Consider the following 27,382-nt stretch of genomic DNA (forward strand, 5'->3'; position numbering starts at 1 on the left):
TTGATAACTTGCATCCAACCTGATCAACTGACCAATAATTGGCACCATATTGTTGGAAAGCATAGACGTTTTGGAAAACTGTTGGATTAATTTTACCTAAACCAATAATAGCTGTCTAGGCAACATTTAATTCACTTCCCTAAGGTTCTAAAAGCTCATCCTGGAGATTTAGTTAATGTGGACGGCAGCCTAATATCAAGCAGTTCTGATAGTTCACCAGAAATCCAATAGACCCGCAGAAAAGGGCACTTCAGTTCCAGGACACCAACTGAATTTATACTTTAAGTGTAAGTGAAATTGAGTCTTATGACCCCGGAATCTAACAGTAGTCCAAACTTTGGGTTTACATAAGTCATAAGTCAAAAATCCAACTAGCTGTCTGAGCTTCAGAGATATGAGTCCTCAGTATCAACAGAAGTGAAGGCGTTAGAGCTTGGGAAAGCAACAGGATTCATGGCTTTCCATCCAAGAAATAAAAAGGAGAAAAACTGCATTCTCAAAGACTGTAGGTTAATCTTCTTTCTGGTGAATTAGAAAGACATATGCTTCTAATTGTCAGAATCAGAATATCCAGCTGGAGAAAACAACAGGATATGATCTTGTATATGTAGGCACCAAGCGTTAGGTTTTCGGATGACAAGAATCAAAGTTCATTGAAACATTAGGCAAAACTGGAATTCTAGATGAAGTGCCAATCAGAAGTCTATGGACATTTTGCAGAACTACATAAATTTAACTTCCTGTTAGAATATCCAGGTTAGTTTTGTAGTTGGAGAAACCAGGTGTGATAATGTGAAACCAGGAATTGAGTTCTAGTTTGAGCAATCACCTGGAATTGGGCTCTCAACTTTAAACAAACAGTGATCTGGGATTTGAGCTTGAAACTAGCAAGATTTTTAAAATTATTTTGAGAACCTGTAGCGTTGGAATTTTAGTCCAAGAGACCATCAAAGTTGATGGCCTTGTTAAAATGACCTGCAGGAGTTTGGGATTCTAAACTCATGTGGTCAGCAGGAGGTAGGGTGCCTAATAAGATAAAGAACTGGAAGTAAGACATCTTAAAGCTGTAGGTTCAGATCCCACTCCAAGAACACCACAACCTGACAAAAAGAAAATACTGAGGGAGTGTTGCACTGTGGCAACTAGTTTTTTCAGATAGTATATGAAACTAAGGCACCAGCCAGCCTCTCTGGTAAAAGACTACTTTGCAAAATTCCAAAGGAAATAACTTCCCTGATGTCTAGGCCAAATTATCCCCAGCCAATATCACAAATAGAGGTTACCTGGTCATTATAGCTATCGAGTTATCAACAAGCTACTTGGGGATGACCTGAGGCTAAGAAATGCAAATCCTTCATTTAAAGTGAATGAATCAAACAAAACTTATTTGTTTTGTACCAGTGTATTATAGCACGAATGTATAATCTCTGGTTTTCAGGACAAATATAGAGTGACACTTCCAAAATCTGTAAACCACTAAGTGATGTCTGGTCTGTTTCTTTCCATCAGAGATTTGAGATGATGTGAATTACAAAAGGCAGGTGACTTCAAGAGTCTCACTAGCACTGCTGAATTTGGCTCAAGTTCTCCTGGTGGAGAGTATGTGTCAATGGAGAAATGCACACTTCCTTCCTGGTGGATCGGAGTAACCAGAACTGGTGGAACCAACTGCTTTCCAATTGCACCAGAGATAAGCATTAGCCAAGCATGAAATTAGTAGCCTTGTAAGTGAAAATTTCAATCAAACCCACTCTCCACATAACTAGAGATTTTTATGAACTGTACAATTTTGTTATATTTATTTATATATATTATTTATATTTATATCTCAAACATTTTCCTTTTCTTTCTCACACAGTAGGCCATTTAAACACGGCACAAGTAAAAAAGTGCAATGAAAAATATACCACTCGTTAAGTGCATCGAGATCCAGGCATTGTCCACAGCCAATGAACTCAGGAGTGTTCGTGCATGGATGACGACAGGATATAAAATAATTATTAATAGTTAAAATTGGTTCTCATTTCTGCCGTTTTGCCAGCTTCATCCCATTGTGGGCGTGCTTGAGCAGGGGAAAGTGGAGGAAAGGGAGAGGAGAAATGAAGTTAAGTAGGGGGTAGGAGAGATGTCTTGCACCTGACTTTGCTTCCAGCCCCCCCCTTTCCCCTGCTCCAGCCCCCTTTCCCTTTGCATCAGTGGTTGCTGGCATTACGGAATTCGCCATTTTCAGTAATCTGGAGGCGCGGCGGAGGGTGCGATGACATCACGCCATTCAGCTGGGTCTCGCTGCACCGGTCTTTCATGTGAGTTAGGGTACTCATCAGCCGGGAGTTGGTGGCCCCCATCGTTGAGAGCTGCCTCTCCTAAACAAGACAAATAAAATATAAAAAGGGAAGAAATCCATGTTAAAGCCACAGCATCCATCGCCAAGGAGGGCGAACCCCTCTGTACCTTGGAGCAGCCAAGCCAACTCCCTGAAGCAGCGCATGAGGGAATACATTTTGAAATTAGGGCACAGAGGGTAATGAATATATTTGTTAATAAAGAATGCCAATTTAACTGTGCATACAAACTTATTGCATTTTTTAAATACTTCAAGCTGTTTGACTGGAAAAATAGAATATTCATAGCTTTAAGGCAAGTGACGTATTTTGAACAGGATTCAAGGACATTCTTGATAATCAAAACCATTCCATGACTCAAGGTCTATGCAAATAAGCTTTGAGCCATAGATGAGGAACACATACTTGAAGGTTGGGATGTGGCTGGACAGATGGAAGATCAAGTAGTGGGAGAAAGCAAGGTCAAAGATGACAAATCTCTGCTGTATGAAAAAGGGGCAGTGTGGGGCGGGGGCGGGGGGAGCAGATGGAATCCTGAGGAATCTGTTGCCAGCAGCAAATGAATAAAAATTTAAAATAACTAACAGTGAAGGAAAGGGAACAGGGATGTTTTAAAATATAGATACCCTGATTGGAAGGCCAGACTTTAATAAACCCAAACAGAATGAGCAGTGCGCCTGATGCAGGATTTTGGCTGGATGATTCAAGGGAACGAGGACATTTCATGCCATCAAGAATCAAATCTACCAACAATTTACAACATCTTTGCCTTCACATCCCAGTGCAGTGTGCTCCTTCATGGTGGCCTGAGCTTCGGGGCAGTTAGTCTTAATAAAATACTTGAAAAATTATGAAATGGGCAGGGCCCACTGATTCCAATTGGACAAAATGTCTGGTCTTGCTCCTTGCTTCTAGTATTAGAGATCTAGAGTCAATCTCACAGCACCATCTCCTTGCATAACCAGCAGAATGATTCCATCCAAGTATCGACTTGAAACATGCACACGAAGCAAACCTGTACTCTCTCCTCTGTACAAAAGTGGAATTTGCTGTACCCATTGCAGGCTACTTTGACCTACTGCTGCATTAAATCAATAAGTACCTGATATGGCAGTGGAATTAAAATCAAATGCAAGCTCATCATCTCCATGTCGAATATTTAAAATCAACGGGGTTAGTTTGCATCAAAACAGAATTGTTGGTGACTTATAACAGCACTTGGTTGTTTTCTGTCCTTTCCAGCGTCACCCCTTTAATTGCCTTTTTGGATATAATGTGCTTTGTTGGCATGGGATTAAAGGCCCAGTGGCCTGTCCTAATACGGGTTTGTAATCAAATGGCAGGTAGAAATGCTTTCTGGCAGGATTCATCCCTTTTCCTTCTACTATCTGGAAACAGGAAACTGCTCACCATTGCTCTACTCCCTCCCCGCCAGAATGAGGGGTTCCCCCCCACCAGTCTGCCATCAACTTGGCTCCTGGGGATCACCACAGATGACCAGTAATTTTCCTACCCTGGCAATGCCCCTCTGGAACAGAACAGAGTCTTAGGAATAACATTGGCCATCTTCATTAATAGCCTCTTCCTACTCACCCAATAACGTACCCAGCTTCTCTGCAGCTCATTTCTGCAGATCCCTCAGCATCCTACAATTCTTAAAGCTCCAGCTGCTAAAATCTTTAACTATTCCTCCCCATGATTAAAATGATCAATCTGCTAGAACTGTCAGTGGGAAGATGCCCAATTCTAGTTACCATACCCCTTCTCAGTGCAGGATGAAATCCCACACAGCCTGGGCTGCTGATTAAATCAACAAGACATGGTGGATGCTTAATAACCCCCTAAGCAAAATGAAAGGGTTATTGCTGATCAATAGTTGATTTTAAACTTCACTCATGATCAAATCAGTGTAATGCTGGCCAGGATCCAAAAGCTCTGTTCATCTTAACCTGATCTGGCAAGTCATGCAGAATTGAAATAGACCTCTGAAGCACCTGGCTCTCCTTATGGGATACACCAAATTTAGGTGCCCTTGGTTGTAATGATGGGGGTACCGTAGCTTGGACCAAACAAACAAGAAGACACAGCACAGAGAATGAAAGGCTTCAACTTGTGACAGAATGATAATCATGCAAACATAGCAGGTGCAAAGCATATTAGAATGCAAGGTAACAGCACAGTCTCCTTTTGGGTTCTGGGTCTTGTTACCTTGCATTTGCCCAATGCCCCAAAGCTCACACTTTCCTTTCTGTCTTTCCTTATTTGGTTTGGCTTTTTGAATGTAATTAGCTGGGGACTGCAAAGTACTGTACATCAGGCTGGACACCCTTAGACTGGTCTGCTTTCACATCCTACCAAGCCAATTGTAAGCCTTCAGGTGTACATATTGCAGCCAGTTTTGTGAAGTTATGTCACCTGAAAAATGGGATTCATAGTCTGAGCTGGTTGACTATAAGTCACACAGATGAAAGTTTCAAGTCTAAGTCAAGTCAGTTCCATTGGCACTTAATCATTACTGCATTCTCAGTTAGGTGCAAAATGGATTGCCAGATTGAATTAAGTTGAACCTGAAGGCACTTGATGAACAAAATCAGTTCACAGTTAAATTTCACATCCTCTTCTCTGTTCACTTGGTGGTGATCATTGCCCTTTGGTTGGATATTGATGCACTGACAGTGAGGTTACCAGGAATGTTCCACAATGGGCAAAGTATTGTTTATGCACAGTGCATGTTACTTCTGTATGTACGTCTACACATATCTGTTTATAAATGCATGCTTGTACGTATGTGCATGATGGCTAATGCGATGCAACAAAACACTATCCCAATCTCATATCCTTCTGTCAATGAGGATTTCACAACTCCCCAAATGCTGAAGCTGGCTTTCTATCTTGGTGATGAAGGGTCATGCTGTTGAGAAGCAGTGATAACTGTTGGCAGCATGACCTTACAGTGGGCCTTCAACTCACCAAACAGGCACTTGTTGAGTTCTACAGTGTCTAGTCATAAAGTACTGATGAGCCAAAACCAGTGCAGAAAACCAGGAAGAATGAAAGCAAAGGGGTCCTTAAAAATATTTTATAAATTTTGCCATTATAAAAGATGGAGATGCATAAAACAACTTGCTCTACTAAAACAGCACTTCCACAATGATATACATAGTACGTTCTTTTACAAGTCACAACAGAGCATGGCCTTTGCTTGAGGGGTATCTTCAGGTGCCAACAAAAGACACTGGATGCCGTGTGATGAAAAGAAAAAGGACAGCATTACATGGTAATCAACTGAAACTATGAATACTGATTTTTTAAAGGTATAATGAAACAACGATGGATTGGACTTGATATCTTGCCAATATGAGGAGAAGACTTGATGATCTAGGTCTTGCCTTTGATCTTTCACGCCATCCTCAAACAGGCTTGAAAGCACCCGTGTTCCACCACTGTTTGCCCCTTGTTTGAAAAGATACTGAGCTGATGATGGAACACTCAAACCCAATAAAGACACGATGAACTTCAATGAAGCAGTAATGAAAGTAAAAGAAAAAAAATTGCACGTATGATTGCAAAGTGAAAGTGGAGTCACAACCAAGACACTGCAGAGCTTTGCAATATTCACTTACAATGGCCAACACATTAACCAGAGGGGCCAATACATCAGCTCTCAGCCAGGCTGTCATTTAGGACCCCTGAAGGTTGAGATCAGAAGGTTGAAAGGTTAATCCATTTAATTTATCTGATTTCATCTATTTGTCTAGAGTTGAGCTGCAAGTTACTCTTTCACAAACTTTTCCTGCTCCGCTCTACTGGCAGGCCAGTTCAATACATTCTGGGCTGGGTTGCAACTAAATTGTCTAAACTGTTCTATTCATCCACTCATGCTAGCTTCTGAATTTGAAGGAATTGGGGCCACAAAGTCCTCTCAAGTACTTTCCAATCCCCATCCTTCAATATTAGAACAAATAGGAGGCACACTGCAGTAGTTGGCAAACTGCTCCTTAAAGGGCATACACTAAATTGTGAGACCCCGCTGATGTACCCCTCAACTGCTGCCAGTGTGCCACTTATTTAACCACAAGTTCTGCAAAAGAATAGAGTGAGATTTTGGGGATTGTCAACAGCATGACAGCCCAACTTTGATAAATGAGAACAGTTAATTTTATCTTTGAGTTACATTAACTCACTGGACTGGCTAAGAACTGAATGTACTCATGCCCAATGATTTCCAACAGTGAATGCTAAATTGGCAAGTCGCAAATCTATCATTGGTCATACAGTAAGACTTCATAGATAGCACAGCACGATACAATCTATTGACTGTTTTAGGCAAAAGAAAACTCAAGCCAGGCAGTAAACTAGTGGGCAACAGACTGAAAGCTGACACACATGCGATACAGACAGAAATCCAGCTTCAACACAACATCTTGGACACACTTTTTGAGAAACTTTCAACCCAATGATGTTAATGATTAGTTGGATTGAACTGTGTTTTTTTTTTGCAGTAAGCCATGGCCCCAGTCCCCACCCTCAACTCTCAATGAGACCTCTTGCCTCTCTAGATCCCGAATACTCAGGAGCAAAGGGCAAGAAGATGGAAATGTTTGTGACTCCATCAGCTGAATGGGATGAATTGGAGGCCTGATTATAAAAGTTAAGATGGATTAAGTTCACATTGCTGAACATCTGTTTCCCCCAACAAAACTCCATGGGACCTGCTCCTGAAAGGTCGCCATGTACTTGGTCAGACCAGGTGATCAACTGAGATTTCCTTCTAGGTTAAGCCCAAAAAACAAAGGTACAATATAAATGTTCTTATTCAGAGACTATCTGAGAATTCATCTGCCCTGGCGAAAGGGTTTTTTCATTTCTTTTTCCAAGGAGGATTCACGGTTGAAAGAGGCAAAACATAACTGCTGTAAAAGGTAGTTTTTGAAAGGTTCTGAATCTAATGTTTCTGGTTTGAAGATATGAACAAAGAAAATATCCAGAAGCCAAATTTGGAAATCCATTCATAAGTTGAACCCTGGCTGTTCTAAAATAAACTTGGTTCCTTTGTTGCGACTTGGGATGATACAACAATATTTAATGATGTGCCTGATCAGGAAGTTGCATTGTTAGGCAGTGGTTACCCAAAATTGCAGACCTCTGGGATGCCTAGATGTAATAAATTTCATTACAGTCATCCAAAGTAGGTCATGTGAGGCTCACATCAATTTGGACTCATTAAGGGAGTTGGTCTTTGCAGTTATGACTCTGAATGGCACACATTGACAACTAATATCAGGACTAATTTTTAGGGACATTTAACCTTCTTCATATTAAACTGAAAACTAGCGACACATCATGGGATGTCTATGAGTTTTTAAAAATGGCAAGATGCAGGTTATCTGGGAAATACTGGTTGAGACAAATGGACACAAGCACAGAAACTCACACACGAACAGAGGCAAACACAAAAAAAAGCCACACAACCTCACAATGACCTTTCAGACAAATTTGAAAAGATTTTTTTTGCATAGACAAACCTTTCATGTCTTAGCTTAAGACTCTCTGATGGACAATCAGTCCAGGGGCCACAGATGATCTCGATGTAGTGGCTGCACCAAGTAAAATGGCGACCTGAGTATTACGAGCTCTTCGGGAAAGATTTCCCTAACTTTCTCCTCACCCACCCACTAAATAACAAACTCAAATAGGACTCCACAAAATAAACAGATTTACCCCTTCTTCAAAGAGTTGTTTCTAGCTTCTTAATAAAAGAACCTTCTCCATTCCTTGTTTAAATGGCGGGAGAAGGCAAAATTGCAAGAGGTCCATGAGAACATTCACACACGAAGATGTTGTGTAGATTTGATTTCTGACAGCTCTGAAATTGCTGGCTTGCTGGAGATGTGCAACAAGATCCAATTTCTGCCCTTTTCTTCTCAGTATACACAAATGGTCACCGCCAATTTGAGACTGAACCACACTGAATAATGGCTTCTTTCATTTCGTGTTATTCCACCTTTGACAAGAACACCAAAAAAGTGTGCAAAGCACCTCCATTGGCCCGTGCACAGAAAACTCAATGGAAATTGGAACTTTTCACACATCTCCACAACCTTCAGACCTTCTGAAAGCCAGGGATACTGCAGCTTAAAGGATTTTCCCCTTTTTCTCGTACCTTATGATTCGCTGGCCTCAATTGTCGGAGGTAAGACATTGTTCCAGCCAAGGTTCGCTAGTCGCCTCCGAGTCAGTCAACAAGGCCCTCATGGTGCGACCATCTCCCCTGCCCCCTTCTGTATGTGAACGGAGCATTCCTTCCTTCACCCGGCTAGCAATGCAGTGTGCAATTTAAACCACCATGTTATTAACCCACTTACCAGGTTCTATGGGGAGGGTGTGGGGGTGAATTTTGAACACAGATCCTGATTCAATTTATATATAAATATATATATATTTATAAAAATGCAATTGTTCAGCATAATACCCTGTTTGCCCTCCCATTCCCGCCACCCATTCCTCTTCCCTCCCTAACCCATCAAGCCAATTTGAGAATTCTTTTCACAGCGGCACAGGTTATCTGAACCAGAATGGAAGTGATAGTCTAAGCACCACCTTCACAGGTCCTGTGCCAATTTAAGCCAAAGGCATTGTAACTTCAGACCAGCTGCTGACCCCCTCCCCCTTCCACGCTGAACTCAAAATGGCGGCCATGGCGGCGCATGTGGCGGGGGTCTCCACGAAGCTTTGCCTCAATTCGGCTCGAGGCGAAGTACTTGGCACGGTGAGAGCGAGGTGGCTGGGCAACAGAAGGGGCCGGGAAGCCATTTTGGCTTTTTTTGAAGGAATGCTCCATTGACTTCCAGAGGGGGGATTTTGAAATGTGTGAGGGAGGCAGATTAGAGAAAAAAAAATGGGTGAGGGGAGGAGGGTGTGAAAGAATGAAAAGGAGAAAACAGGAAAGAAGGAAGAGAAAAAGAAATTTACACATGTAGTTCCAATAAGATCAGCCATTATTCAGCTTGGCACAATTTCCATATCACAAGGGATACTGTGTAAGAGGCATGCGTACCCACACAAATGCAGAGTGCGCGCACGCACACACACAGGTAAATATATTGCAGTAGTAATGACAGCACCAATGTTAGTTATTAGATACTGTGTCACCGAAGTGCCTCGTGAGGCGTTGTTTAACATAGTTTTGATAGCACAGGTTAAAAAGCAACTGCAGAACCACAGCAACTAGAACAGACAGAAGCTCAGTTGCTTGACCCTACCGGGAAGATTTTAAGATATGCCACAGGGCTAGAATGCCCACGAAGGGTGGCACAGTAGTGTAGTGCTATTACAGCACCAACAATCGCTAACAGGGTTCAATTCCTGACGCTGCCCATAAGGAGCTCTCTGTGATCATGTGGGTTTCTTCTGGGTGCTCCGGTTTCCTCCCATATCCCAAAGACGTACAGGTCAGGTTTAGCAACTTGCGGGCACGCTACATTGGCGCCAGAAGCGTGGCAACCTTGCGGAATGCCCAGCATAATACTCATGGATTTGATTTGAGGCAAACGGAGCACTTCACTGCACGTTTCAATGAGCAAGTGACAAAGAAAGCTAATGTTTACAATCCACCAGCTGCTGCAACAGGGCAACAGAGCAGAGCAGGCATCACTTTGTATGGGATTTACAACCCACGGCACCGTGATGCATTGCAAGAAGGCAGGATAGGCAAACCATGGTGTGCAAACTACGGCTCCAGAGCAGGGCAAAAGTCGGGGAAGGACTGATTTGACTGATTGCAGACTGGGTTAAAATCATTCTGCCTGCTGTCTTTATAGTAATGGCACAAATTTTCCAAGGTGTGATCAAGCCCTGCAATTCACAGCATTTTCAAGTTGAATGTATTGGAAATACCCAGCAGGTCAGAAAGCACCCAAGGGCACAGATTAAGCCCAATGTAATAAACCCAATGTCATAACCTGATGACGACCACTTCCAGCATGTTCGCTCATTTTTCACATGCCATGCAATTTTCCGGAGACTTCTCCCCCATGGCTCTTTTCCTCTACATTTCAGATCACTCCCCACCCTCTGCCCACTATTATTATTTTTAGACCCTCAAGGATTTCACCATGGCCACTAGGAAGCAGTGGAAAATCTTCCCTATCTGCAGTAGCGCCGTCTCTCCACTGCCGACAGCCACCGACCCGTTCCCACCTCACACAGGTGCACATATGGAATATCCGAACACCCAATCACAGACTGCACCCCCCACCCCGGCACGCAGTGCTGATAGGTTTAAATGGATAGGAGATCTCACAGCGCCTCCTCCCACCATCCCTTGTGAACTTGGACATGTATCCATTCAGAAGGTTGCATGGCGAACAGGCAGCAACTAATACTCCTTTCACAGTGGTACCCACAGGCTGGTCTGCTGGCAAACAAATTCGGCCCAATATTTAAATAGCCAAATGAAATGTACCGTCCTCTCAGATCGAGGGGGGGTTTGTCAACCAAATGAGCTTTGCCAACCCGGACTTTGTGAAAAATATTTCTTTGCCCTAATCATTCCTCCCCAATCTTTTCTGAAACTCACTACTAACTCTTTCTCAGTTCTAACCAAGAAGTGTTAACTTATTTTTTCCTCTCTACAGATGCTGTCTGACACACTAAGTTTTTCCCTCTTTAACCCAAAACCTGAACTGTCTTTCTTTCTCCATATGTGCTGCCTGACATCCTGACTGTTTCCAGCATTTTTTTCCTTTGGGCAATAATCAGTGGCATCTTGAGATTTTACGTCCAGCTGTGATGGTACCCTCCCCTTCCTCCTTGCCCTGTAGGAGGCTGTGAAGGGTAAACATTAGGTGCAATGTTTCACTTCACAAATGGTCAAGGAATATAGCTGTACCTTAAACAATTTTTCAAGGGATAGAATGCATAACTCATGGTTAAATTATTACCAATTCCTTGTCATCCCTTTCTCCCCAGCCCCTATGGTTTGAGTTGTCACCACCTTTCCTTACCAACAGCAAGCCTCTCAACAACATACCAGTTTTTGTTTGCAAATGGATATTTTGGAGCATAATGCAAAATGTAAAAACATTGTAAAAATGCAATGTTTATGCTGTACCTATTTTGAGTTCTTAGCTTTGTGATAAGGGTAGGCAGAGGATCAATGAGAGATGAGTATGTCCAAGTGGTGCCAGTATCTAAGATGACTCCCTTCTCCTGAATTGCACATTCTGGCTTGCCACACTGTGAATGTACACATGGGAATGGGTACAGAAGATAAACCTCTCAAGTTGCGGATGAGCCTGCTTCTGGAGTGAAAGTATGAATCTTTCTATCTTAGCAGTGAGATTGCTGCTTTCATCAGTGGTCCATTGCTTAAAATCCCATGGAACCTTTGAGTTGTGCCAAAGTTCATTTCGTGTATTTTTTTCTCAATTTACAATATCTTGCTTAAAAGAACATTTTCTAGGTGAGTGACCTTTCTTATATTGAGGAATTACTGCAATTTCAGTCAGAAAGATTGAAGCAATCCAGAAGAGTTCCATTTGCTGAGTTCCTACAGAAAGTGATAACCACACTACCCACCCCTTACTTCCCACAAAGATCCAATGTGAACAAAAATGTGTCCTTGGAAAATATACGATAGACCAACACATACTTTCCAGGCTATAAAGGAGTTACTGGATCCAGTGTATCAACAAAACAAGTTTACCCCTTTGTTGCAAAGACCTAGCTCTTTAGTTTCCTTCGAAGTAAAACTAAAGACGATGAGTCTATATTCAGAGAATATAGAATATCATGGCAAATGCAAGCAAACTGAAAGAATATAAAGACCGAAGGAGGTCTGGCCTCCGAAATGCAATGAACTCTATGAATCAAACTCACTTGAGAAGACTCATCACAATATACTGCAAACTGGACTAGAAGAGATCTTCATCAAATTTGCTGGTGAACGCAGCAGGCCAGGCAGCATCTCTGGGAAGAGGTACAGTCGACGTTTCGGGCCGAGACCCTTCGTCAGGTCTCCGCCCGAAACTTTGACTGTACCTCTTCACAGAGATGCTGCCTGGCCTTCTGCGTTCACCAGCAACTATGATGTGTGCTGCTTGAATTTCCAGCATCAGCAGAATTCCTCATGTTAGAAGACATCTTCCCAGGGTGAAGCAGAGTTTGAAGCAGAATGCAGAGAGAATGCAGCTGGGATAAGCATGCATGCTTGCTAGTGCTAAGATAAAGTGAACTTGTGATCCAAAAGGCTGCAGCTTCTCAGAGGCTTTAAGCAGACTGTAGAGAGTTTTCATCATATTTGTAGCAGATATCAAAAGTCCAAGTCAGAAAATGTTATTCGATTCCCCCAATAACACTTGGAGAACTAAAGTTAGGCAGGTGCTTGGATGCAGGATTGAGGGTATGTTGTATCGCTGGTGGTGCGGACACCTACCCTTGCAATTGGGTGTTAATGGAAGAATCCAATGATGTAATAAAGTGGTTCTCCTCAGTGCCTTGGACAGTATGTATGTGTCAACCAACATCATTAAGATATTACCTGGTCATGTATACTGCACTGACATATCACCTGGTCATTCTATAATCTTGCTGGAAAGCTCAAGAGCAGGGGTTCTCAACTTTTCTTACGCCAAGGACCAATGCCACTAAGCAAGAGGTCCATGGACCCCAGACTGAGAACTCCTGCTTTAGGGATTACGAAAGGCACCATAATCCAAAATGTCAGTTTGAGTATGAAGCTGAACTTAGAAATTGTTAAGTTCCTTCAGCAATTAAAGATAATATAACTTTGGTAGTGGTAATTATTGTTGAGCTGCTCCCACTCGATCCCACCAGATTCAATAATCTTTGTGAATCAGTGCAAACGACCATTGAATTAGTGAGACTATGGTGAAGTAGCAGAAAAAATACTGATGTCCGGATGCCAAGCTTTAGGCTGTACATGGTGTAATTAAGACTGTCTTGTTCAACACTCATTTTCAGGATTTAGGCATTGCATTAATTTCCTGTTGCTTGGGGTGTGGATACAACTGGGTCAGTCGATTGGAAATTTAGGGTCTGGTCAGTGAAGCACTGCTGGTTTCTTCCTCAAAAATGAACCAGATGGAACCTTTACAATGAGCCTGATGGCCATTTCTATTGAAACCAGATTTTTATTTGTTTTTTTTTTGTTAAAGAGCTACCTATATGAATTTGCAATTCCCAGATTGCTGGTCGAATAACAACTCTGATACTTCTGATAGCCTATGCTGTTCTGGCATATTGTCAGACTTAGAACTTCTAATAGAGGATACTGGAGATTTTTCAGCTGTGAGGGAAATGAATTGGAAGGTGACCATGCAGAAACATTTCTGGATGATTTACAGTAAAACAGAACCAACAGTACAAATTAGTATCACTTCAGTTCAAACCTGCAGTCACAGCATGGATATAAGGCCATAAGACATAGGTGCAGAATTCAGCCACTTGGCCCATCAAGTCTAGTCTGCCATTCTACCATTGGCGACTTATTATCCTTCTCAAACCTATCCTCTTTGCCTTCTCCTCTTAACCTTTGATGCCCTGACTAACCAAGAACCTCTCAACCTCTGCTTTAAATATACTCAATGACTCGGCCTCCACAACTCATTTCATGGCAATGAATTCCACAGATTTACCACCCTCTTGCTAAAGAAATTTTTCCTCATCTCTGTTCTAAATGGATGTCCCTCTATTCTGAAGTTGTGTCGTCTGGCCCTAGACTCTCACACTATAGGAGACATCCTTTCTATATCCACTATGTCTAGGCCTTTCAATACTCGACAGCTTTCAATAAGATCCCCTCTCATTCTTCTAAACTTCAGTGGGTACAGGCCCAGAGCCATCAAATGCTCCTCATATGTTAACCCTTTCATTCCCGGAATCAATCTCATGAATCTCCTCTGGACTCTTGCCAATGCCGGCACACCTCTTCTTAGATATGGGGCCCAAATCTGCTCACAGTACTCTAAGTCCGATCTGACCTATGCCCTATAAAGCCTCAACATCATATCCTTGCTCTTATATTCTAGTCCTCTCAAATTGAATACTAATTCATTTGTCTTCCTTACCACAGAGTCAACCTGCAAGATAATATTTAGGCAAACCTACACAAGAATCCCAGGTCGCTTTGAACCTCTGACTTTTGAACTTTCTCCCCATTTAGAAAACAGTTTATGCCTTTAATCCTTCTACTGAAGTTCATGACCATACACTTCACTGCACTATATTGCATCTGCCACTTTGTTGTCTATTCTCCCAATCTGTTTGAGTCTTTCCGCAGACCTCTTGTATCCTCAACACTACTTGTTTCTCCACCTATCTTGGTGTCATCTACAAATTTGGCCACAAGGCCATCAATTCCGTCATCTAAGTCATTCACTTATAACGTGAAAAGAAGTGGTCCCTATACCAACCCCGACCCCCCACCTCTGTGGAACACCACTTGTCCCTGGCAGCCAGTCAGAATAGGCCCCATTTATTCCAACTCTTTTGCTCCTTCCAATCAGCTAATGTTCAACTCAAGCTAGCATCTTTCCAGTAATAACATGGATTCTTATTTTTTTAAGTAGTTTCAAGTGCAGCACCTTGTTAAAGGCCTTCTGAACATCCAAGTAAACAACATCCACTGACTCTCCTTTGCCTATCCTGCATGTTATTTCCTCAAAGGATTCAAACAGTTTTGTTAGATGATATTCCCCCTTAAGGAAACTATGCTGACTTTGGCCTATTTTATCATATGCCTCCAAGTACCCTGGAACCTCATTCTTAATAATCTACTCCAACATCTGTCCAAACACTGAAGTCAGGCTAATTGGCTTATAATTTCCTTTCTTCTGCTTCTCTACCTTCTCAGAGAATGGAGTGACATTTGCAATTTTCCAGTCCTCTGGAATCATTCCAGAATCTAATGATTCTTGAAAGATCATTACTAATGCCTCCACAATCTCTCCAGTTACCTCCTTCAAAACCTCGGGGTATAGTTCTACTGGTCCAGGTGACTTATGTACTTTCATACCTTTCAGCTTTCCAAGCACCTTATCCTTAGTAAAAGCAGCTGCACCCACTCCTGCTCCATGACACTCTCAAATTTTTGGAGTACTGCTAGTGTCTTCCACAGTGAAGACTGATACAAAATACTTATTATTTCAGATAATTCAGATTATATAAATTCTAATTTCATCTAGCGTATGGACATGCTAACAAACTCAGAGGAAGTAGTGATGTACATCTTCATTCTTAGTTAATGGGTTTAATGAACAAGTAAAAGTGAAATCTTTGCCACGAGGATTAGAATTGTATGCCCATACAGCTGAGGGAGATGCTTCGTGCAAAGAACAATCTACACTTAGATATCAGATAGAGGTAAGATCTGAAACAAAAATGATTAGAATTTATCTCAGATTGGTTTATCATGACCTCATCTTTTGTGGGCACCTTTGCTTGTAGTACTCCTATCTAACCAACCGATGGCATCGTTGTGTTGCTTATGAATATGATTCTAAATCTGGTCTTGATCTTGGCTGTGGACTGGGATGACAGCCAAGGACTAAAATGGATCTGTCTGCATTGAAAATGTGACAGGAATAATGTGGAGAGCCTCTTGCAGTTACAGTAATCTGGAATTAAACAAATGAGGAAGATCCAGCATGGGAAGATGCTGAATCTAACTAAGCTGATGTGCAGAAATCAGATCAGAGAATAGATTTACCTGTCAGGGTGGAGTACGATGGCATTGCATCTCCGTCAGAAGCAAGGTTTTGTTTTTATTCCATTTGAAATATACAGATGCATTTAGGGGGATTCTTGTTTAATACAGGAGGGGAAAGGAGTAGATTGGTGTTCTGATAAGTAGACCTGATAAGTCATTGTTATACAAGACAGAAACAGGCTTTTTGACTCAATGAGTCTACACAGACCATTAAGTACCACTTACATCGACCTTTTTTTTAATTCTACCTACATTCTCATCAACTTTCCCCCGCTCACTTACACAATCGAGGCAATTTACGTGGGCATGCATCTTTGGAATGTGGGAGGAAACTGATCTGGTTTCTGGCAGAATAGGCAAACTTCACAAGGACAGCACGAGAGGGCAGGGTTGAACACGGGTCATTGGAGCTCTGAGGCAGCGGCTCGACGAATTGCACAACTGTGCCACTCCCAAGGAGTGGGAGAAGATTTTATGCCAATAGGTCTGAATTGCGCATTTCTCAGCTAAATCTGGTTTATTCTTTGGGTTCAAGATCAGTGTGGTTTTGAGTCGTTGACCAGGAACGTCCTGGGTCTTCAGGTAAGCATGGGCATGTTATACTTGTTGGTGTTCCAAGATGTTGGTGCACTGCGTTCATCTGACACGCTTGTATCAGATTTGTCAAAGTAAATGAATGGTGGAGCTGTGATGAGTTAGATGCCAGAATGTCCACACAGAAGGACTTCTGAAAACATCTTGTCAGCTCCTCTAAAAAAAAATTGGGAACTTGTTAGCAAGTCAACAGCATTGTACAGAATGTAAGGTCTCCATTAATGACCTATGCTACACAGAGTACCAATTGTTGCTTTTGTACACACCTCTCTTCATACCCATTAATTGCCTGCTAAGTAGGTCAATCATCAAACAGGGTCTTTCAACATCTAATGGACACAAAAAGCCTGCAGCTTGGGTAATTAAAGTTCCATCTACCCTCCCAGGGTACAGTTCTGGTTCAATGTAGAAAAACCCCTTTGTACAGTGTCATTAAACATAACTGGGGCAAGTACATCATAGGATAGGCAAAGAGTAAAATTCCCTCAATCGTGCTCTAGGAAATATTCCTGGCCATCAAAAAGGTTAGATACAGAGCTCTCTCAACATTGTCTAGAGCAGGTAGAGATCCAGTTAGATACAGAGTAGAGCTTGACTACAACATTGCCTGCACATCCTTCTGAACCCTTCCTTGCAGTGCCAGGATTGTTTGAATCTCCTGTTCTCTGATTCAATAAAACTACCGGTAATTAGGTGTGATGTGAAAAGTTTTGCCAGTGGTACCAATGCCTAATTGAACCTGGCGAGAGATCAGTCCAAGCTCATTTGCTAGGGCAAGATTCATAACCGAGTTTCTTGGGAACTCAGGAACTTATTAACTTACTATACCCTTGTTTCTAAAGCAGAATTTTAGGGAAATGTAACAAGACATACACCTATCCTCTGCAGCACACAAATACAATCACACTTCCACAACAAATGTCACTGAGAAGCAATTTCAATCCACCAGAAACAGATATTAATAAACATATGTCAAATGCCACTAGGTAGCGATAGCTCCCTCATTAATAATATCTTTACCCCATGCCAAATTGTGAAGAGATATAGATTAGAGGTAAAATTCAACTTTAATGGGAGCACCAAACAAAAGATAGCACATCTCCCCCACACACTTACAAATAACCTGACAAAAACTTATTTTTTTTGTCTTGGCTTAGGTCTTGCCAAGGCTAAATATAGCACTCCAAATGCTGTTTGCAGCTAAATTTATGAAACTCATCACAGATCAGGGATCAGATCTGATCTGCATGCAATCAACCCTCTAACCACACTTTCAGGTTGAGGTCACTGGCAACATTATTGACAAATTTTAAAAGTCCAAGGTTAGATTGTTCACTGAAAACAATGCAAACTACAGCTTGAAATGTTGAATGAAGCTACTGAATGAACTAGATACATTCTCAACATCTACACTCACCTAAACACCAGCAAATGATTTTGGACCAGCCATGGTGTGAATGTGAAGTGTTGACTGGGCACCTTCTTAACACCTGCACTTACCTAAACACCAACAAAATCAATAGCCAATCAATTATCTATAAAATCACTACATGAAACACTATATTTCACCCTGCACACCAAAGAGCAGCAAATACAGCAACTAACCTCTACATTACTGAAGGTAAAAGCGATTCACCATTGCCCACTTACTTATATAGTTGTAAAATGCAAAACTGGTTTTTCACAACCAAAGAAATGGCAAACTTACCTATATATTAAGAGAAACAGCCTTTGTAAATAGGTCAAGGCAATTAATGAACTTGTAGTGGTTTAAACTTGTGCCTCTATAAGTCCTTTTAAGTTAGCTGTGAGTTGGTTGACAAGCTGAGATAGTGAGGAAGTGAAGAAAAGATGATTGTGAATTCAAAAGTGACTACGAACTGAAAGAGTGATTTTGTGATTTGTGATGGAACCCGAAGTTGAGGGTGAGGAAGTGAGATCGGTGGCAAGTATGAGATATTTTTAAGGTGGTTCAGGTTCTGTCAGACCTTTACCCTCCCTTGCATTTGGCAGATATCCTGTCATTGACTTTAACCGCCCAGGTATCCTCCAATTTCATCCCACCCTATGCTGCAGATGGTTTGACATTTTGATGTGTGGTTTCAAGGCACTGCTCCCTCTCTAAAGGCTGCCATGCTTGCAGGTTCCTCCCACCACCACCCTCAGAAAATGTCAAAGGGCCAATTAATAGATGACAGGAGGAATGGAAGAGGGGTTGGTAAACAACACAATTAAGCCTGGTCCTTCCTTTGCTTCAGGCTTGAAATATAGCACTCCAAATACTGCTTGCAGCTAAATTCAGAAAACTTAGGTCAGATCTGGAATCATCCTGATCTTCATGCAATCAAGTAAACTTATCATCCTCATGTTCAAATTCCTCCATGCCTTCCCCCTTTCTACGCCTGTAATCACTACAAGCCATCTGACCTTTCAACTTTGGCTTTTGACACAAGGTCTATTTTTTCCCACTTCTGCTGGACTTACCAAGATCTGGATTTCCTGACCTAGCTCTCTCTGCCTTTCCACCTCTTCCCCCTATCCATCTCCTACGTCAAACTGCCAGTCCTTCATCCTAGTCTTACTGGTTTGGTGCTGCTTCTCGCCCGATTATACCTTGGGATGCCTTCTTGCTCTGAAGAGATGAGAATTGCAAGCTGTTGTCTTCTGAAATTAGTGAGTGACTCAGTAAGGTATGTGGTAGGTAACAGGATTGTTACCGATTGCACTGACAGACATACTGAAGTACCTTGGAAGTTCAGTCTGCAGCCGATGGGAGCTGATTCATACAGTACTCACACACAGATTCATTCTGGGGGTAAACGCAACACTCTAATGAGACTCAGCAGATTAAAGATTTTTAGCAAGATCTAAGAATTGAACTGCAAGCGACTATATTAAAAATAAATCCAAATATTGTGCCTTCTCACCTTCTCCTTACCAGAATCTGGTAATTGATCTAAAATATCATTCCCATGAAAGAACTTGTGCTTCCCAAATCTCTTCAGAAGGTACTCTCTGGCAGTTCCAACCTTCACACTAAACAGATCTAGGATTGTCTGTTGCATTGTTGATGGGTACTGGGGTAGAAATCCTCTCCCCCCACTTTCCTCCCAACATTCACCACCAGCTGCCCCAAGCAACTTTCCTATCTGATTCATGAAATGTATCACAACTCCATTGCAGTGAGTGCTGCCATCCAGACCTCCCAAATTCTGCTCCCCCTCAGGAGCCATTTCATTTCTATTTCTCAACCGCATTATAAAATGGCTCAAACAAATTCGGTGTAAGTAGACATTGCCGGATGCTGTCATGGTGACTTGCTTTCTAGATGGTTATTTGTGGCGCCAGCTCACGGGGGCAATCAGTCAACGCTGAATTTGTCCGCACTTTTTAAAATCTCTGCACACACAGGTACTTCTTTATCCTGCATGGCGCAGCGAGCATCTGGCAGTGGCTATCACACTCAAGAGAGCTACCAGATATGACTGAGCACCAAAGACTCTCTCGGGTGCATCAAATTTAGAAAACAAGAGTGGCTGAGGGGGATAGATTAAAGTGGGAGGGAGTGGGACCGACTGCAATATTAATGGCTGCTGTACCAATATTCAGCCAACTTCAAAGAGGTCATTATGTTGTAAACAGTGCGACAAACCTGAGTGTATGTTGGCAAAAAAACGGCTGCACAACTTGTGAGCAGCCTTATGACCACTGAAGAGTGCAAACTCTTTGTTCCCTCATGCCAAGCTAATGCTCCCACTCAAATCGCCCATCCTCCTAACCCACCCGATTCATTTCCTCTGAGATGGGCGATCATGTAGAAGAATTAAAAACAAACAAAAAAAAACATACATGAGGTTACCATTGGCCTCCTGGTTTTCCCACTTGTACATAACCAGGGAAAAACCCTGGCTGTTTACTACATAGCAGACTATTTCCCTGATCAAACCTCATCACTGCAAACTTGCAAAGGGTTGGCCCAAACTGAGCTGAGTTTTTTAAACCAGGGAGGAGAGTTTAAAAATCTGGGCCCCTTCCTGATTTTTCCCAATTCCCCCATCACCACTCGGATATGCATGACACTTATTTTTTTCCACACAAAACTGCTGGTCAATTCCCCCACAGCAACACCAGTACAGTTGTCCCTGCCATTTTTTAAGGATGAATTAAAGACTGATTCTGAAAAAGCAAACAGAATAGTGCATGGCATGGATTGTGTTCTCAACAAGAAACATTTGCTGCGTCAGCAATCAAGGGCAGGAACACTAATTTGGCTGCAGCAGAGTGGGGCAAGAGGAGGAAATTAGCAGCAGTTTGCTTCAATGAGGTTTGAACTGGGACGATACTATCCCGACAAGAATGAATTGCTGGCGCTTCTCCCTCAGTGTCATTTGTTGATCTTTGAGGTGATGATTTTCTGTACCTGAACGTCGATTATCCGCTGCTTGGCATCGATGGCCTCCTGCATGTTGGCGTGATCTTTTCTCAACTCGTCTTCTACTACCATTAACCTGTGGATAGAGGCAAAAAGCCACAGAATGTCAGTGATGGGAGGGATAGGTGGCAGGTGCAGGAAGGAGCAGATTAAGGGATGTACTGAATCATCCCACTATTAGCTCAGGCCCACTGTCTTTTCATTGTTAGAACTTAGTATCAAACTATGAGCATATGCACGTAAAATACTCAGCTGACATATTGTGGTGATCATGCTTAAGGAAGAACATTAAAGAAAGGGTGAAGATTAAACTTAATAGAAGGACACCTATAAGTATGATTGACTTTGATGATGGATCAGAGACAGAGACTTGAAACAGAAACAGAGTATGCTGGAAATACTTAGCAAGTCAGGTAGCATCTATAGAGAGAGAAAAACAGAGTTAATGCTTCAGGTTAACATTCTCTAGGTGGCCTTCCTCACAGTCAAATTCCCAACTGATGAGAAATGATCAGAAATGACCAACAGCGTGTTTCACTCAGGGAAAAGCTGACTTTAAAAGGCAGGACAGGGAAAAATGAAGAACTTCGTAGAATTGCTTTTGCAGGTTAACCCAGGTAGTACCGCTGTTTGTAGGACTTATTGGGCAGAAAATAGCTACTGCTTCTCCAATGGTGACCCTATTTTAAATTTTCCGTAATGATTTAATTTCTGGTATTGCTTGATCTACAAATGTGGCTTTTTTATTTTTTGTAGTCTTACTGTATGCAGCAGAAGCTTATTTTTAGAATCCGATTGCAGCACCTCGCACCTCAAAGTGATAAATGCCATCTGCCATTCAGCAGCCAAGTTGCTAAGTATACGTAGGCCTCATTGAATGCTTGCCTTTGCTTGCAATATCCTGTTTTCCTACGCAGTTTGGCACCACCTCCGAACATATGTCTATCTTATATGATGGAACACCTTCAAGAAGTAGTTTTAAAATACCCAAGATGCCTGGTTGCCGTAGAATCCAGCTAATTTTTGCATCATTGGCACAAAAGACAAATAGCACATTTTAAAGCCAAATCATTGTTTCTTTGCGAAAGCTTCCAAGGCGGGGGGGGGGGGGGGGGGATAATAAAGAAGGACTTGCATTTACATCATCCCTTTCATGAGTTCAGAACAGCCCAAAGTAGGTGAAAGCCATAGTACTGTGACTTAGCACAACTCCATTTTGTAGAGAAGTTTTATTAGTTGAGGGTGAAATCTTGATATGTACACAAGTTGTCTATGCAAGAAGACACAGATGATCTAGTCAGTTAGGCAGAGGACAGATGTTAATGCAGAAAGATATGAGGTAATCCACACATTCCTTGCTCTGCATCCCCTCCTTACCTCCTTCCTTTTATTCATGGTCCGTTACCCTCTCCTATAAGATTCTATCTTCTTTGTTACCTTCAACTACTACCTCCTAGTTTCCTACATCCTTCCCACTCTCCCCCTCCCTCACCTGCTCTTGAACTACCCCTTCTCCCCTACCATTTTATATAGATTATCTACCCTCTTTCTTTCCAGTCCTGATGAAAGGTCTTAGCCTGAAACATTGACTGCCAATTTCCTTTCATAGATACTGCTTGGCTTGTTGAGATCATCCAACATTCGAGTTGCTTGAGGTAATCCATGAGTTAAGGTGCAACAAAGCAACAGAATATAGAATAAATCGGAGAATACTGAGTGGTATGGAGAAGGGGGGGGGGTGGCTACGGAATCTATGTGCGCAAATTCTTAAAGACAGCAGGAGAGATCATATGCTTGTTAAATTGGCATGAAAAATTACCTCCTTTATTAGCTGAGGCTTGAATATAAGAACATGAAGGTGATGCCAGAACACAAGTTAAGCTGCAGTTTGAGTAACCATTTCTGGAAGGATGTGATTTTGTGCTGGAGATGGTGCAGAGCGAAATATTAAAGCTCTGCTTGATAGGTGGATCATGATAGGTGGTCATGAAAAATAGATGAGATAAATACAGACCGTTTCATTTAAAACAAAGGAGGTTGACATGAGACTAAACTGATGTGTATAAGATCACCAGGGACCTGGCTAAACATAAGATTATAAGACATATGAGCAGAATTAGGCCATTTGCTCATCCAGTTTCCTCCACCATTCCATCATGGCTGATTTATTATCCCTCTCAACCCCATTTTCCCCGCATTCTCCCCTTAGCCTTTGACACACCGACTAATCAAGAATCTATCAACCTCCACCTTAAATATACCCAACGACTTGGCCTCTCAGCCATCTGTGGCAATGACTTCCACAGATTCACTATACTGGGGCTACAGAAATCCCTCACCATCTCTGTTTTAAATGGACCTACCTCTATTCGGAGGCTGTGTCCTCAGGTTCTAGACACTCCCACTATAGGAAAATTCCTCTCCTCATCTAGTCTATCTGTACCTTTCAATATTCAATAGGTTTCAATGAGATCCTCCATCATTCTTCTAAACTCCAACGAGTACAGGCCAAGAGCCATCAAACACTCCTCATTTGTTAACCCTGTCATTCTAGGAATCACTCTCACGAACCTCCTATAGACCTCTCCAATGCCAGCACATCTTTTCTTAGATAAGGGGTCAAAAACTGCTCACAACACTCCAAGAGTGGTTTGACCAAAGCCTTATAACGTCTCAGCATTACATCCTTTCTTTTATATTCTAGTCCTCTCCAAATAAATGTTAACATTGCATTTGCCTTCCTCAACTCAATCTGCAAGTTAACCTGTTATAAATGCTACATCAGGACTCCCAAAGTCCCTCTGCACTCTGATTTTTTAATTTTCTCCTGGTTCAGAAAATAGTCTACATCTTTAGTCGTTCTACCAAAGTGCATGACCAAACACTTTCCTACACAATATTCCATCTGACACTTCTTTGTCCATTCTCCCAGTCTAAGTTCTTCTGCATATTCCGTGCTTTCTGAAGAACACTACCTTCTGCTCTACTCATCTTCGTATCATCGCAAACTTGGCCACAAACCCATCAATTCTGCCACCCCAATCATTGACATAAAACATGAAATAAACGGTCCTAACACTGACCCCTGTGGAACACCTCTAGTCATTGGCAGCAACCAGAATAAACCCCCTTTATCCCCACTCTTTGCCTCCTACCAGTCAGCCAATCTTCCATCCAAGCTAGAATCTTTCCTGTAATACCACCGGCTCTTATCTTGTTTAGCGGACCTCATGTATGGTACCTTGTCGAAGGCCTTCTGAAAATCCAAGTAAACAACATCTACTGACTCTCCTTTGTCTATCGTGCCTGTTATTTCCTCAAAGAATTCCAACAGATTGTCAGGCAAGATTTCCCCTTAAGTAAGCCACGCCTACTTTATCATTTGACTCCAAGTACCCTGAAACCTCATAGAATCCAACATCTTCCCAACCACTGACATCAGGCTATTTGGCCTATAATTTTCTTTTTAATACCTCCTTCCCTTTTTAAAGAGTGGAGTGACATTTATAACTTTCCAGTCTTCTGGAACCATTCCAGATTCTAGTGATTCTTGAAAGATCATTATTAATGTCTCCACAATCTCTTCAGCTATCTCTTTCAGAACCCTGGGGCGTAGTCCATCTGGTCTGGTTGATTAACATAACTTCAGACCTTTCAGTTTCCCAAGCACCTTCTCCTTAGTAATAACAACTACATTCACTTCCACCCCCTGAAGCTCTCGAATGTCTGGCATACTGCATGCATCATCCACAGTGAAGACTGATGCAAAATATTTATTAAGTTTGTCCACTATTTCTTACTCCTCCCTCATGGCTCTGTAATTCCCCTTACTCCATTGTAATATAGATACTTTCGACTTTAGCTTCTCTCTCTCAAATCGTACAGTGAATTCTGTCATATTATGATCACTGCCTCCTTTACCATAAATTTCCTAATCTAATCTGGTTCATTACACACACTTAATCCAGTACTGACTTTCTCCTAGTGGACTCAACCACAAGATGCTCCAAAAAGCCATCTCATAGGCATTCTACATACACCCTCTCTTGGGATCCAGCACCAACTTGATTTTCCAAATCTACCTGCATATTGAAATTTCCTATGACAATCATAATATTGCCCTTTTTACATACCCTTTCCATCTCCCTTTTTGATTTATATACCACATCCTGGCTACTGTTCCGAGGCCTATATATAACTGCCATCAGGGTCCTTTTATCCTTGCAGTTTCTTAACTCTGCTCACAAGGATTGTCCATCTTCCGATCTTGTCACCTTTAAAGATTTGATTTCATTTTATACCAACAGATCCACAATACCCTTCTGCCCACCTACCTGTTCTTTTGATACAATGTGTATCCTTGCATGTTAAGCTCCCAACTATGATCGTCTTTCAACCATGACTCAGTGATGCTCACAACAACATAACTGCCAGTCTCTAACTGAGCTGCAAGATCATCTGTCTGCCTTATTCCATATTCTGCGTACGTTGAAAAGTAGCATGCCCAGTCCTGTATTCATCACCCTTTTTGATTTTGCCCTCATGTTACAATTCAACTCACCCCACTGACTGTAATTTTAGACCATAAGACATAGGAGCTGAAATAGGCCATCTGGCCCATCGAGTCTGCTTCACCATTCAATCACTGCCTGAAAGCATGGTAGAGGTAGAAACCTCCTCATGTTGATCAAGTCCTTGGATGTGGTACTCAAAGACCCATGATCTGTAGCACTACATGCTTTGCTGGGAAGTGATTGATCTCTTAATGGGCCAAGTGTATCATGAAATTTCCCTGTAAGCATTTTCACATCCAATTGCAAGGGGCTAGCTAGCAAATATGACTATTGAACCAGTGGGAATACTAGCAGCTCCAAGGACACTTATACTAATGGCAGCTTAGTTTTATCTCTTTCGAAACTAGATTTTAACTTTCCTAATATTGATTGACATCTCTTTGGCACAAGGGGTTTAGATGGGGTGGAGTTTGTTAGGTGTGTTCAGGAAGGTTTCCTGATACAATATGTAAAGAAGCCAACTAGAAGAGAGGCTGTGCTTAATCTGGTTTTGGGAAATGAACCTGGTCAGGTGTCAGATCTCTCAGTAGGAGAGCATTTTAGACGTAGTGACCACAACTCTATCTCCTTCACCATAGCGCTGGAATGTGATAGGAACAGACATTTTGGGAGAACATTTAATTGAGGTGGGGAAAATATGATGATATTAGGCAGGAACTTGGGAGCATAAATTGGGAACAGATGTTCTCAGGGAAATGCATGGCAGAAACGTGGCAAATGTTCAAGGAACATTTGTATGGAATTCTGCATAGGTGTGTTCCATTAAGGGTAGGGAAAGGATGGTACAGTTAAAGAACCATGGTGTGCAAAGTATGTAGAAAATCTAGTTAAGAAAAGAAAAACTTACAAAAGGTTCAAGAAACTAGGTACTTCTAGAGCTCTAGAAAACTACAAGGTTGCTAGGAAGGAGATTAAGAACAGAATTAGGAGAGCCATAAGGGGCCATGAGAAGGCCTTGGTGAGCAGGATTAAGACAAACCCCAAGACATTCTACAAGTGTGTGAAGAACAAGAGGATGAGCCATGTGAGAATAGGACCAATCAGGTGCGATAGTGGAAATATGTGCGTGGAGTTGGAGGAAGTAGTGAAGGTACTTAATGAATACTTTGCTTCAGTATTCACCAGGGAAAAAGACCTTGGCAATTGTGGGGATGACTTACAGTGGACTGAAGCGCTTGAGCATATAGACATTAAGAGGATGTGCAGGAGCTTTTGAAAAGCATTGTTAGATAAGTCACCAGGACTGGATGAAATAGACCCCAGACTACTATGGGAGCAAAGGAGGAGATTGCTGAGCCTCTTGCGATGATCTCTGCATCATCATTAGGGACAGGAGAAGTACCAGAGGATTGAAGGGTTGCAAATGTTGTTCCCTTTTTCAAGAGGAGTGCAGATAATCCAGGAAATTATAGACCAGTGAGCCTGACTGCAGTGGTGGTTAATTTGTTGGAGAAGATCCTGAGAGGCTGGATTTATGAGCATTTGGAGAGACATAACCTGATTAGGGATAGTCAGCATGGCTTTGTCAAGGGCAGGTTGTGCCTTACAAGCATGATTGAATTCCTTGAGGAAGTAACAAAACACAATTGAAGGTAGAGCAGTGGATGTAGAGTAAATGGATTTCAGTAAGGCATTTAATAAGGTACCCCATGCAAGGCTCCTTTACAAAGTAAGGAGGCATGGGATCCAAGGAGGTGTCTAAAGAGGGCCC

At 42.0% G+C, this 27,382-nt stretch overlaps 1 protein-coding gene across 5 annotated transcripts in view; it reads right to left on the minus strand.

The window, feature by feature from the left end:
- Positions 1 to 1,788: 1,788 nt before the first annotated feature.
- Positions 1,789 to 27,382, minus strand: part of LOC140198108 (ras/Rap GTPase-activating protein SynGAP-like) — a 582,056-nt gene continuing 556,462 nt past the window's right edge. For all 5 annotated transcript variants that reach the window (XM_072259023.1, XM_072259025.1, XM_072259024.1 and 2 more), the window contains 2 exons: positions 21,086 to 21,173; positions 1,789 to 2,363 (listed from right to left, as the gene is read on the minus strand). In XM_072259023.1, coding sequence (XP_072115124.1) covers positions 2,193 to 2,363; positions 21,086 to 21,173 — 259 coding nt within the window. In that variant the 3' untranslated portion in view covers positions 1,789 to 2,192. The remainder of the gene's footprint in view (positions 2,364 to 21,085; positions 21,174 to 27,382) is intronic.

Source organism: Mobula birostris, chromosome 5 (genome assembly GCF_030028105.1).
Source record: "Mobula birostris isolate sMobBir1 chromosome 5, sMobBir1.hap1, whole genome shotgun sequence".
In the NCBI taxonomy this organism is placed as follows: domain Eukaryota; kingdom Metazoa; phylum Chordata; class Chondrichthyes; order Myliobatiformes; family Myliobatidae; genus Mobula; species Mobula birostris.